General features: G+C 38.4%; 1 protein-coding gene across 3 annotated transcripts; it reads left to right on the top strand.

The window, feature by feature from the left end:
* The first annotated feature begins 2,176 nt into the window (after window positions 1-2,176).
* On the top strand, window positions 2,177-11,525 carry LOC113391539 (RAC serine/threonine-protein kinase). 3 transcript variants are annotated; one of them, XM_064217062.1, is made up of 6 exons: window positions 2,182-2,833; window positions 7,412-7,574; window positions 9,316-9,513; window positions 9,821-10,600; window positions 10,689-10,790; window positions 10,833-11,525. In XM_064217062.1, exons 1-5 carry the CDS (start codon window positions 2,544-2,546, stop codon window positions 10,761-10,763), a joined length of 1,506 nt encoding a protein of 501 aa, XP_064073132.1. In that variant the 5' UTR covers window positions 2,182-2,543; the 3' UTR covers window positions 10,764-10,790; window positions 10,833-11,525. The 3 variants fall into 3 exon arrangements, with proteins under 3 accessions (XP_026483310.1, XP_064073132.1, XP_026483309.1); XM_026627525.2 differs by having other exon boundaries at window positions 2,177-2,833; window positions 9,842-10,600; window positions 10,689-11,525; XM_026627524.2 differs by having other exon boundaries at window positions 2,183-2,833; window positions 10,689-11,525.
* The last annotated feature ends 1,061 nt before the right edge of the window (window positions 11,526-12,586 follow it).

The following is a 12,586-nucleotide window of genomic DNA, read 5'->3' as shown; positions in this document are numbered from 1 at the left end:
TATGAGTCAAAAACGCTTACTTATTAAAAAATATTTTCATTTTATAATTGATTATGCAGCCCCGTTTTGCGCTTAAATATTCCCGATTCAGATGGATATGATTTGTAGGTACAGTAACTGATATAATTGTGACCTATATACATTTAGTAATGTTGGTAATGTGATATTTTTTGTCAGAATAATCTTTAAATGACAGAATCAATATACTAAGCAATTTCTGATTAGACGATATTATCCCAACCGCCGAATACTAGTAAAAATTAAAAAATGTATTTTAATCTTCTCGGAAACTAAGTAGTTAGCTAAGTATAGCTGTATGGATGGGCGGTACTTCTTTTGATTGCTGTTTCCGCTGTCTATAAGTACACATAAGGAGAACTAAACCAATAGGTAAATCGATTATGTATTAATAACGATTAAAAGCATCTTAACACATTCTGATTCTATCATTTGGGCGACAAATGGTCCATTCCTTCTGTTACCAGTCTAGGTACTGCAACGAAGAGTGTGTTATAAAATTTTAGGATAGTAATGTCCAAGTCAACAATCTCGGCCATACGCCAAATAAACGAGAAATATAGTACCGTACCGTGGTGATGGTTTTGCAAATCAGTACGCACGAACGCTGTAAAAAAAAATATTTATTAAAATGTAAAAATCGGTATGTATTTTATTTCGGATAAATGTAGAATAAATAATAAACTATTAATAAATCACTTTTACTACGAGTAAAAAGAAGGTATTTATTGGTACCTTTTCCTTAAAATGGTGTTTACATCCTAAAAAGCTTTTGTTCTATCCTGGCTCCCTGGAACGCTATAAGTCTATTTAACAAAAATCTCCGATATTCAATATTCAGTAATATTATGATTATGAATGCTTACTACACGTATATTTCGTAACGTCCATATAGCGAGTCACTGTTTATAGAGTCCCAGAAAGACGTTGGAACGCAAATCCGTTTTCCAAATCTTCAATAAACATGAATGTATCTTAGTTTTAAGATATGACACGGAATGAGTAACAACTAGTAATTAGAGCTATTCACGTTTATAAAACGGTCGCATCGGACCACGGTAGCAAAAATATCCTATCTTCGTAATATGGCCAGGTGAAACAGGTGATAATATCGGCGATTATTTAATTCAAGCGTTGACGAAAGATATGCTGTATAACTATATATTTTTCACCTCTTAAAAACGAAATGTACTTAAATAATCATTCAAAGCATCATGAAATTAAAAATCTTAACATTGTGTTGTAAGTGCTAAGGATAGATGTGCACAGGGATGAATTTTGAGTAATTTTCCAGTTTTTTGATACTAAATCAATGATCTTCCTCTCTCTATAAAAGTATTTATGGTATTGTAATCAGTCTTGTCGGTTTTGCTTCAAGAGCCTCCTTCAAAAAACTAAATTATATTTTAATTTATACTATGATTCATAAATATTTCCAATGGGCAAGTTAAATCATAAGAACTATGTAACTAATTTATAACAGACAACATTAACGACTATATACGTAGATACTAGAGGTATTTTTAAATAAAATGCTAAACGTATACATTGATATTGTATTTTCTAAATAGGCTACATAGTATATGTATAGATTTTGTTTCATATTTTATGTCAAATATATCGACATTATATACTTATTTTAATAAATGTCACTTAATGTGGTTTAAGAAGTCGCAGAAAGAAATTCCGTCCCTTATTTTGACCACGCTGACCTAAATGTAAATTATATAATCATACATATTTAAATAATCTTGAGATGAATGAATACGAAGGTAATCATTAAATGAATTACGATGAGCTTAATAAATGGTGTAAGTACCTACTTAATTATGTAACAGTAGACACTAAAAAAATATGTTCAGATTCAATTTAGCATACTAGGTACCTATTTAAGTCATTTGCGATAAATTATTATCATTTCAGTCGTGTCACGTAAAATGAAAATATTACAAAAAAATTATAACTATCTAAAAAAATAAGTAATTTTTTAAATGTATTACATAGGTTTATTTTAATTATTTTTTTACAAATACAAAATAATATTTTTAATAACAGAAAAGTAAGGTAAAAAGGAACGTAATAAAAAAAAAGAAACAACGCCATTTATTCGCCTAGCGGGAGACACATGGGACTAATTTGTCAAAATAGGTTATTATGCAGCTAAATGAGTTGACGTATTTGTAACATTTACACACTCGGATTTCTCTGTCTTACTTATGGTATTGTTCATATAAACTAGCGCTCATTGTTTTGTATTAAGTACCACTTCTATATTTTATCAGATCACAACCGCGAGGCTACGTTGCTAATTCGTGTCGTTTTCAATACTAAAAACATTATAATCAGAGTTTTAACTCATCTGCAAAGCAAAAAATGTTCAGTATATGTATTCGTAGTGCAATCCAGTGTAGGTGAATAACGCGCGTGGTGTACCTGAAGATAAACGTGGTAGGAGTGTGGTGGTCGGTGGCGATTTGTTATCAAACAGCTCGCCAGAGCAAGGGCTGGCGGAGGGGCGGCTGGCGATGGCGGAAGCGGCGCCCGGATCCATCGTGAAGGAGGGCTGGCTGCTGAAGCGCGGCGAGCACATTCGCAACTGGCGTGACCGTTACTTCATCCTTTTTGACAATGGCGACCTGGTTGGCTTCAAAGCAAAGCCGGAGCGCAACTATCGCGATCCGCTTAATAAGTTTACCGTCCGTGACTGCCAGATAATGGCAGTAGACAAACCGCGCCCGTATGTCTTTACTATTCGAGGTCTCCAGTGGACCACAGTCATCGAAAGAAACTTCGCCGTTGCCACAGAGGAAGAACGGTCAGTAAGAGTTGCTAGTTTATTATGTTCTATAGCTGATATTGTTTACACCTTGCCTAGTGTTTATACAAATGATACTTAAGGTTCAATGTAAAGATTGAGTTATAATATAAAACAGTATTTTAAATTTATTATTAATAGAACAGGAAAAATATTTATGTTGTATCAATAAAACAAGGAAAAAATCTACTTTAAGCTCAATTGTAAAGTATGTATAAAAGAACAAAAACAACATTTTGCACTAACAGTAAAGATGAGCAGAGCTTAATCCAAAAATGATTATTTAGTATTAGTATTATTTAAAATTGAAATGATGTACAGAGCTATATAAAATAACATGTATCTTCCGATTGTAAGCTTGGCCTATGACAGAAGCACATTGAGAGTCCAAAGTCCAGTGGTTTGTTTATTTACATTGAACATGTACACTCATTACCCTGACTCAGCAACCTCTTTTGAGAAGTTGCAGTGTTCTCATGTTCTCCTGTGGATTGTTTGTTTGATATTTATAATGAAATGTTTATTTAAGATGGCAAAATTTTACTTTTGTATGCCTATTGCATACTATTATAATTCAACTAATAGTTACCTTGATTTAAGCTCTTCTATACATATAATAAAATTGGAGTGTCTGCTTGTAATATCAAAATAACTGCTCCTTACTAAATGCATATCTATGGTACATATACCCAAATATATTTTTTTTACAATTTCTGTCTGTCTGTTTGTTCTGGCTAATTTCTGGAACCAATTTTGACTGGACTTTAACTAGCCGATAGCTTAATCAGGAGTTACTTAGGTTACTTTTATTTTAGAATTAATAATAAATATATAAAATAATAATAAAGTCATGATGTAATGTCCAAATACTGTCCAGTACCGCACGCAGTCGCGCCGCCGTCATGTCGCCGGCACGTCGGGTTCCTCCCACCAACGACTTAATATAAAAAACTGCCTAATACATAATTTATAAGTTATAATAATATCTGCTAACTGAACAATAATGTTTTGGTTAAATTCAAACACGCACAAAGTCATGGGCACAACTAGTATTCTAATAAAACTCCATTTATTGCAATTTGTTGTTCAATAATATTGGTATGCAATTTCATGTTTATAATAATATTTTTTTTATTAAAAGAAACAATGACTCTTATATTATGGTCAAATATTTGAGTCTAGGATAAAGGTGAAATAAAAGATCAACGAGACTGAGTAACTAGCTCACTCGCTTTTAATGTTATACTTTGCTTTAAATAAAAGTTAATTCTGTGATAGTAGAATCTCAAATCACAACAGTGACACATGTGTTATTGTGTGCACATACTATCTTATGTCATTTAGTGCTGTTGTTTTTGTAATCAAACCTTCTTACACACATTTGTAATGTGCACAAAGATTGAAATGATAAACACAACATGATATGACATATATGGCAATCTTACTCGGCGGATTTTTTTATAATTTTTATTACAACTTATCAAAGAATGTTATTGAACATTAACACTTTCCTACACATACAATTTAACATTTTTAAATAAATATTTTTCAAATTGTTTTAATTAAATTAAAATATTGAATTCATTAATTGTTTGTGGTAAAAATATATAAATTTTTAAATATGCATAATATTGATAATTGTCTAAAAAAACTCAATGAATTGATTTTACTAGTAACAAGATGTTTGTATAATTTTTTGGTCAATGCATGAGAACAGAGATTTAATACGAAAATGGTGCTAGTTTTATGGCAACATTCTAAGCATTTATGTTTTTTTATGAGAATTTTAATCCATCTATGTAAATAAAACAATTCAGTTTATGCAAATATTAGTAAAATAATAAGTAAGTAGATGGAATCTGCCCAGGTTGTCCTCCAATTAAGCCTCCAAGCCCTTCAGTGAGACAACATTGCACTCTAGTGAAGAGAACATATTTAAGACATCTTACAAGTGATGATAGCCGCAGCTTACATTGTGTTCCATTGAAAACAATATATCGCTCTTTCCTTCTTTTGAAGTAAACAACTTATTTACTTACTTTTCATAAATAATCATTGCATAATCCATAACAATAATAATTTTAACTTTCTTATTTTTGCTTGTTTATTACAGATAATTGACCACAGGCCTTGAAGGATTGTGTCAGGTTTAGGTTTTCAAATGTTAATTCATTGATTGATTGGATAAATATCAGAAATACTTCTCTCTTTATCTTTGCTTCCAATTTATTTGTTCGGCTGTACTACTACAGTACACTATGTATGCACTATGTACAAGTGTCAAATGTGTAATATACTGCTGCAGCGGTGAAATTAAACTAAGTGTTGGACTAGGTAGTCAAATAAAATGCATAGCATCTTCAATGTTCAATAAATAGCTCTAGGACATCATTACGCGAAAAATTTAAAGAAATAGGTGTATTAACTGTGGCTGCTTCACAATATATTTATGATAATATAATGTTTATACAGAAGAATATACAAAAGTATTCCATAACAGCGGATATACATACTATTAATACGAGAAATAAGAATAAACTTGTAACCCCCTACTTTCCGTTTGCATACGGTACAGAGAACGTTTTTGGGCAATGGTATACGCATATATAATAAGATACCGGGAAATGTAACCAATTTACCATTTACAAAATTTAAAAATTTTATTAAGACTAAATTAATAAATAAATCTTATTATTCATTAAAAGAGTACTTTTTAGAAAATAACGCCCGGATTTAGGCTCGGGTTCCATCACAGAACACTAATTATTGTAAAAAAACAGCATTGTAAATCTGTTTATTTGAAAAAAGCAACTATGCGAGTTTCTTGCCGTTTCTTCTCGCTGGAGGTGGCTTTCCAAAACGGTGGTAGTATTTTAATATCGACGATTCATAAACGCTTCATTGTAAAGTTTACTCGAATAAATTTGATTTGATTTAGTTTCAGTTTGAGTTTTCAGCAGAACATTTGGTTTAATTTAAGTCAGTGACTTAATTCTGCAGAATAAGAATAGGCAGACTAGCGAATTGGTCACCTGAATCTGCATCAGGTGGAAATTTGTAAATTAAGATGTTATGTCGTTTATGCCTGTAGTTACACTGGCTGAAATACTCCTCAAACCGGAACACAAAACCTACCTAAGCCTATACAAGCCCGTATACACAAAGCCCAGCCATGAAGTATATTTTGATGCTATATAAATTAGAAACATAATTAGTTTCATTATTTAATCAATTTTATCGGGATCATCCGTTCCACGGTCCGTCATGAATTTCGGCGTACACTTGGCGCAACTATTGATCATTCATCTTCAGATCCCATTTAAATAACTTTAAGCGAAAAGAAAATTTGGATTCCTGAATAAGAACTAATGGTCTAAACTAGCTAGATTATCCGGTTGCAAATATTGGGTATCGTTTTTTAGCAGACATAAAAAGGACGTTATAAATTCGGCCAAATTATCTCATCGAATGCGTACATCAATGTGTAGTACTATAAGTTTTTAAAGGGAGGGCGAGAGAGGTAGAGGCTAAACGTACAAAATAAATTTGCTGATATACTATGACATAGTACGTAAGCAGTTTGCTTTAGTGACGTCAACGCCCAGGTTAAATTTTGTCTTATTGTATGTTATGATGTTTTTTGTTTGGACATAATGGTATAAGCGTCTTGATAGAAGCCAGTGGAGCTGGCATTGCGGCAAGGCTATAGAAACAGGCGGATCATCAGAGAAATTGTGAGAAGCCGAGTTAGTTGCGGCTGTCGAAACTTGTTTTACATGCGGGAGATTTTATTAGCTACGTTTTATGACGCTCACAAGCTAGTTACAGATTAAGCTAAAACAAATAACGAAAGCAGCTATGGCGCGTCAGTTTTATGTTTCTCGTCCTTCACTCGCTATCCTTGTTAGGATTTTGTAAAAAAAATCTGTCTGTGTTTTAAATCAAAATTGTATTGTTTATGAATGACGCGCCACATTTTCGATTACATCTTCAATTGCCTATCATTTGAAACCTAAAAAATACCTTCACAATTGCTAATTATTTTCTCTTGAATTTTCAATTCGCCGCAGAATACGTTTGCCAACTTAATTGAATCGTGAAAGCATACATTTTATTAGAAAATCATAGTCTATATATAAATAATATTCGTGAGTCTGCAAATGATCCAGTAATTATGACACTGCCGCGATATAGTGATTTGAAGATTTTGAGACCGGTATAAAACACTTTTACTGTTGAGTAATTTTCAAAATAAAGTGATTGTAAATAATTTATTCTTTTATATTATATATCTGTTTTAGAAGAACACTCCACAAAGGTAGACTCACTGGGCCTCTTCGTCGCATGGCAAATTAATTCTTCCTCGGTGTTCTATGTTTTTGTCATCTTCAAAATGGCTGGTTAAGACGTTGCTCATGTTTATACATTAGCCAAAAACACTGTATGTATGCCGTAAGTGAAAAAATACAACTCTGAAATGTCGAGTGGCATCCGATTCGGTCATGACAAAATTTAAAAGAGTTCCTAGTATGTTCGTCAATTAAAAACTACAAAAGGTATGTGCGCTGTTCGTTTCAGGGAGGAGTGGGTGGCCGCTATCCGGTTCGTGTCGTCGCAGCTGAGCGGCGGCGCGGGCGCGCCGGGCGCGGCGGCGCTCGCTGCGCCCGCGCCCGGCGCGCTCGACACGGACGACCAGGACATCGCGCAGCTCGGGACCAGCTTCCGCGACCCGCGCCGTATTGTGAGAGCCGTCACTTATGCTATCTCTCCTTAAGATTATACTTTCAACTGCCTGACGACTGAGTCGGGCGTGTCGTGGCGAGTTAATTCTGGTCGTTGTTACGAGTTATATTTCGCAACGAGTCGCCAGGCGCTCATCTGTTTGTTTACGTAGAGTGATCAGCGCGGAAAGCGGGTCACAAGTCAATTCGACTGCCTAATTAGCATATTTGTGTTCGAACGTGCTAACAAAACAAACATCGATCATTTATGTATTTAAAACGTTAATTATATGCATTTTAACGTATTTTTTCAAGTTAAAGTTATCCTGACTTTCGGTTATAAATAAACATGAAACCAGTACGAAAAGTTTAATAGTCGATATACAAAATCAAATATTTTATGTATTTGTATACGAATAATAGTATGTTAATATTATAATTGAACACGTATAATAGAAATAAATATTTCGTGTGCGAAATAAACGTCACTATCGTGGTCTGAATATGAATGTGATGTCATCTCGCTGATGAGTGCGCTGTTTAACAAAAACTGCAAAAGTCGTTGGTATGTTTTTAAATTTATGAAGGTTTTATGACGTCACACGTGACACGAGCTAACTATAAACCTGCTTTCAGTAAACAAACAAAATTTGAGTAGAAAAAACGTCGTTTCCGCATTGAGTGTCGCTAACTACATGCTTTTGTTAAGATGAGAGCTGTGAACCACGCACGTATAACTGTGTGTAATAAGTCGACCTCCGCGGGACCGCGGCTCTGTGAGTTCGTCACTGGCACGAATGGAGATTACCAATAAGAAATCAGTGCATGGTTTCTTGTATACGGCCGCCAGCGACTCGTGCGCCGTGTTCCCGACGGATATTGTAAATAAATAGTAACCAAACCAAAGATCGATTATCATATGTACGAATGAGTAAAATAATAAGACGCTGACCGTCACACCACACAGTAAAGTCGTAGCCCGTTGTCGTGACCGCCCCGCCCATTGCTGGGCGAAATCCTCTTCTATGGAAAATAATTTTGCAATGCAAATTGGTGGGTTGCAAAAATGCGGTAGAATTTCATCCGACTAGTGAAAGTTTCCTCACGATGTTTTTATTCAACACCAAGGATGAGATAAATTATAATTTCGACTGTGAAGTCACACGGTCGTCAGGGTAGGAGCAGAGCGGTACGCCCACACTTCTACCAATGTCACACACGGCTTGAATTGCATGTGTAATACGAATGGAATCAGGTTCCGAGAAGCTTCCGTCAAGGCGTCACGGTAGCATGCGAAAGCAATCCCGTGGCACCCGTCGAAAAGACGGAGAGGGTACCGCTGGTTTTTTAGTGGGTATTCCTTTGACCGGGGCGCACTCGGCGCCCTGGACATCGGCGAGCCCCACATACCCCCCCACTTTCACGTGGGGGAAGCGCGTAACGCATCTTTCCAGCGAGAAAAAACAACAAAAAAGGTTCCGAGAAGCTTACGACAAACAAGGCGACGCCGCGGTGACGTCACCGGCGGCGCCGGCGCGCTCTGACGCCCGTTGTTGTGATACGTTTAACGCTAGGTGTCTCGTGCTTTTTAAAATGGCAACCGAAGTGAAGACCACGATAGTGCCGATAGGGGCGATAGTGATGTTCGCGACGACACTTTCGCATTACTTTATTTCAGCTGACATTAAAATATTTTGAGTAGGTCCAGGTGTAGGTGTAGGTGGCGTAAATAATCGAATAAAACGTTACTCTAATTTGCAGACCCTGGAAAAGTTTGAGTTCGTAAAGGTCCTCGGCAAGGGCACTTTTGGCAAGGTGGTGCTCAGTCGAGAGAAGGGCACGGGTAAGCTGTACGCCATGAAGATTCTCAAGAAGAACCTGATCATACAGAAGGACGAGGTTGCGCACACCATCACCGAGAACCACGTGCTCAAAAAGACAAAGCATCCTTTCCTCACGGTATCCGCTAATTTTTTCTCTACATATTGTGACTCTCACCTCACCTCATAAAGGAATTTAATATTCATAATTCGTGTTATTAAAAATGTATAAATATTAAGTCAAATATCAGTAGCGAATCATTTAATCATTAATTAATTGCAACTAGCAACAGGGTTATGTAATACGTTTAACAATGTTCAACTGAGTGGCACATAATTATATCAATGGAAGCTGTCTAGTACAGAATGGTCCATGTTTTGGTCCTTCGAACCGGATCACACAGAGACACCCCAGGGCCCCACAGTAACGGGGCGGTGTCGCGCAGGCTCTGCGCTACTCGTTCCAGACGGCGGACCGCGTGTGCTTCGTGATGGAGTACGCCAACGGCGGGGAGCTGTTCTTCCACCTGTCCCGCGTGCGCTCCTTCACGGAGGAGCGCACGCGCTTCTACGGCGCGGAGATCGTGTCCGCGCTGGGCTACCTGCACTCCGAGGGCATCATCTACCGCGACCTTAAGCTCGAGAACCTGCTGCTCGACAAGGACGGCCACATCAAGATCGCGGACTTCGGGCTCTGCAAGGTGAACATAACCTACGGGCGCACCACCAAGACGTTCTGCGGCACGCCCGAGTACCTGGCGCCCGAGGTGCTCGAGGACACGGACTACGGGCCGGCCGTGGACTGGTGGGGCACGGGCGTGGTGCTGTACGAGATGGTGTGCGGGCGCCTGCCCTTCTACAACCGCGACCACGACGTGCTGTTCTCGCTCATCCTGGAGGAGGAGGTGCGCTTCCCGCGCGCGCTGTCGGCGCCGTGCCGCGCGCTGCTGGCGGCGCTGCTGTGCAAGGAGCCCGCGCGCCGCCTGGGTGCCGGGCCCGACGACGCGCACGAGATCCAGACGCACCCCTTCTTCGCCGCCATCAACTGGGCCGACCTGGTGGCCAAGAAGATCCCGCCGCCCTTCAAGCCGCAGGTGGACTCCGACACCGACACGCGCTACTTCGACTCCGAGTTCACCGGCGAGTCCGTCGAGCTCACGCCGCCCGACGGCGACTCGGGCCTCGCGCGCATTCAGGAGGAGCAGTTTCCGCAGTTCTCGTACCAGGTGCGTGTCCTCGTCCCGTGTTTGACCAGACCGAGACCACCGCCCCTATCCCTTGCCGGCCGCACTCACCGCTCCGTCTCGTCCGCAGGACATCTGCTCGTCGGCGCACTCGGCGCTGTCGCACCTGTCTCAGCACTCCGCCGTGGCCGACCGACGCCACTAGCGCCGACCCGCCGACACCTGCAGACTCTCGCCGACACTCGCCGACACTCGCCGACACTCGCCGACACTCGCCGACACTCGCCGCCACCGCTCGCCGAGCGCGGTGGGACGCTCGACGGCCGACATTACGTTTCTATAGTTAAACATTCGCTCGACGACTTCCCTTAGCAACTCGTCGTTCGAGGAAGGAAGTCTGCGAGTGAGTGTCCCGCGAACTTCGAAGTTCCGACGCACTAGCCGACTGTACCGGAGCCAGCATTTACTATCCGTGTGTTCATTTACGCAGTTTTAACGACTTTAGTTTTGAATGCGTTCGCGAAGTGATATTTATAATGTAAGGTGAAATGAAGTATGATTATAGTCGAGTGATCACGCCCGCGAACCCGAACGCGAACCCGAACGCGACGCTCGCTCGTCGCGTCTGTACATATAAGAGGGGAGCGTAACGCGTCGTGGAATTACTTTAGCCGATTATAGATTAGCGGGTAATTTTAAATATTTTTTTGTAAATAGAAAACGAAATATCTCCGCGCATGCTTCGAACTATATGTAACGTTCATCTGAACCGAAACTGTCCGTTTTCGCTCCCGACCATATGAATAATTTTATTTTCGGTGAGAAAGTATACAAGTAACGCTAACTGATTGAAATGTTTAACTCACGCCAGACGGCGCGGCGGGCGGCTCGCTCGACTCGCCTCCGCCCGCGGTGCTCCCCGCGTATATTATATTTTCTTTTGTATATATTAAAGTTAGGATTTAAACATGTGTTTTATTTTCTAATCCTAAATTTGATAAAAACTTAACTTGATTCTAACATTAGTGGACCGACTTATTTACAAAAAATATGCTTATTTAAGTGTGGCTACTTGTTTAAAGTGCCTATGAAAGGTTATTTCAGTTCTGAATATATCAATTCTGAAGTCGGTGCCAATGCCAAGAAGAAGTATTATGTTTCACTTGGCACTATGAACGGCTCTATAAATTATCAATGGAATATAATTAAGTATGTACAATGAATGTTCTCGAACAATAATATATTCCATTATTACATAAATCTTGCATACATTTATGTATTGATGCAATAAACTTCCCAGAGCATCCTTAGGTGGTATTTTTTTTTACTTAAAAGCTGATCAGTGTATAATTTGATCTAAAGGCCGAAAAAAATAATATAGTGTGGATTCACAAACCAGTCCGAGGTATTTTCACTTTAAAGTATTTTTGTATATTTTTGATGTTTCATACCATATTCATACCATTGTTTATATTGTATGTTATATAATTAATAGTCATAATTGAAGAAAATATATTAACTTTTTATTATTTTTTTGTTTGACCCCAGTTGTTGACAAGGCATTAGGAACCAATTGAGATTGAAAAATTTTATAAAACCAGTTTCCAGTTTTTTATAATTAATTTTGATTTAAATCGAAGTATTCTTAGGACTGGTTGAGATCAAATAAATTATTATTTTCAGTCTCAGCAATTACAATAGAAATCATTAAAAAAATGCAACGAAACTAATCGAAAAACAATAATAATTTAAAATAAAGCAGTGACCTATTCAAACTGTTTATTATAGCTAAGGGAATAAGAAATAGATTGTAGCGCGAATTCTTAATATTGAGACTCAATCGATGCCCAGTAAACGGGCAAATACCGGTGCCTGGTCGACTATACGGAAGAGCTGTATAGAGGTACCCCTTACAGTTGAAGAAGTTAACACGCAGAGACGTGGTAAGCGCTTCGTCTAAACGACTGGTGTATACTTAGAGGTTAGAGTTAGTGCGTAACCGTGTCGGAATGATGTAAAATAAGGTTC

This window comes from Vanessa tameamea, chromosome 15 (genome assembly GCF_037043105.1).
Source record: "Vanessa tameamea isolate UH-Manoa-2023 chromosome 15, ilVanTame1 primary haplotype, whole genome shotgun sequence".
NCBI lineage: Eukaryota > Metazoa > Arthropoda > Insecta > Lepidoptera > Nymphalidae > Vanessa > Vanessa tameamea.
The sequence above is the reverse complement of the archived record's forward strand: the minus strand, read 5'-3'. Positions and strand labels throughout refer to the sequence as shown.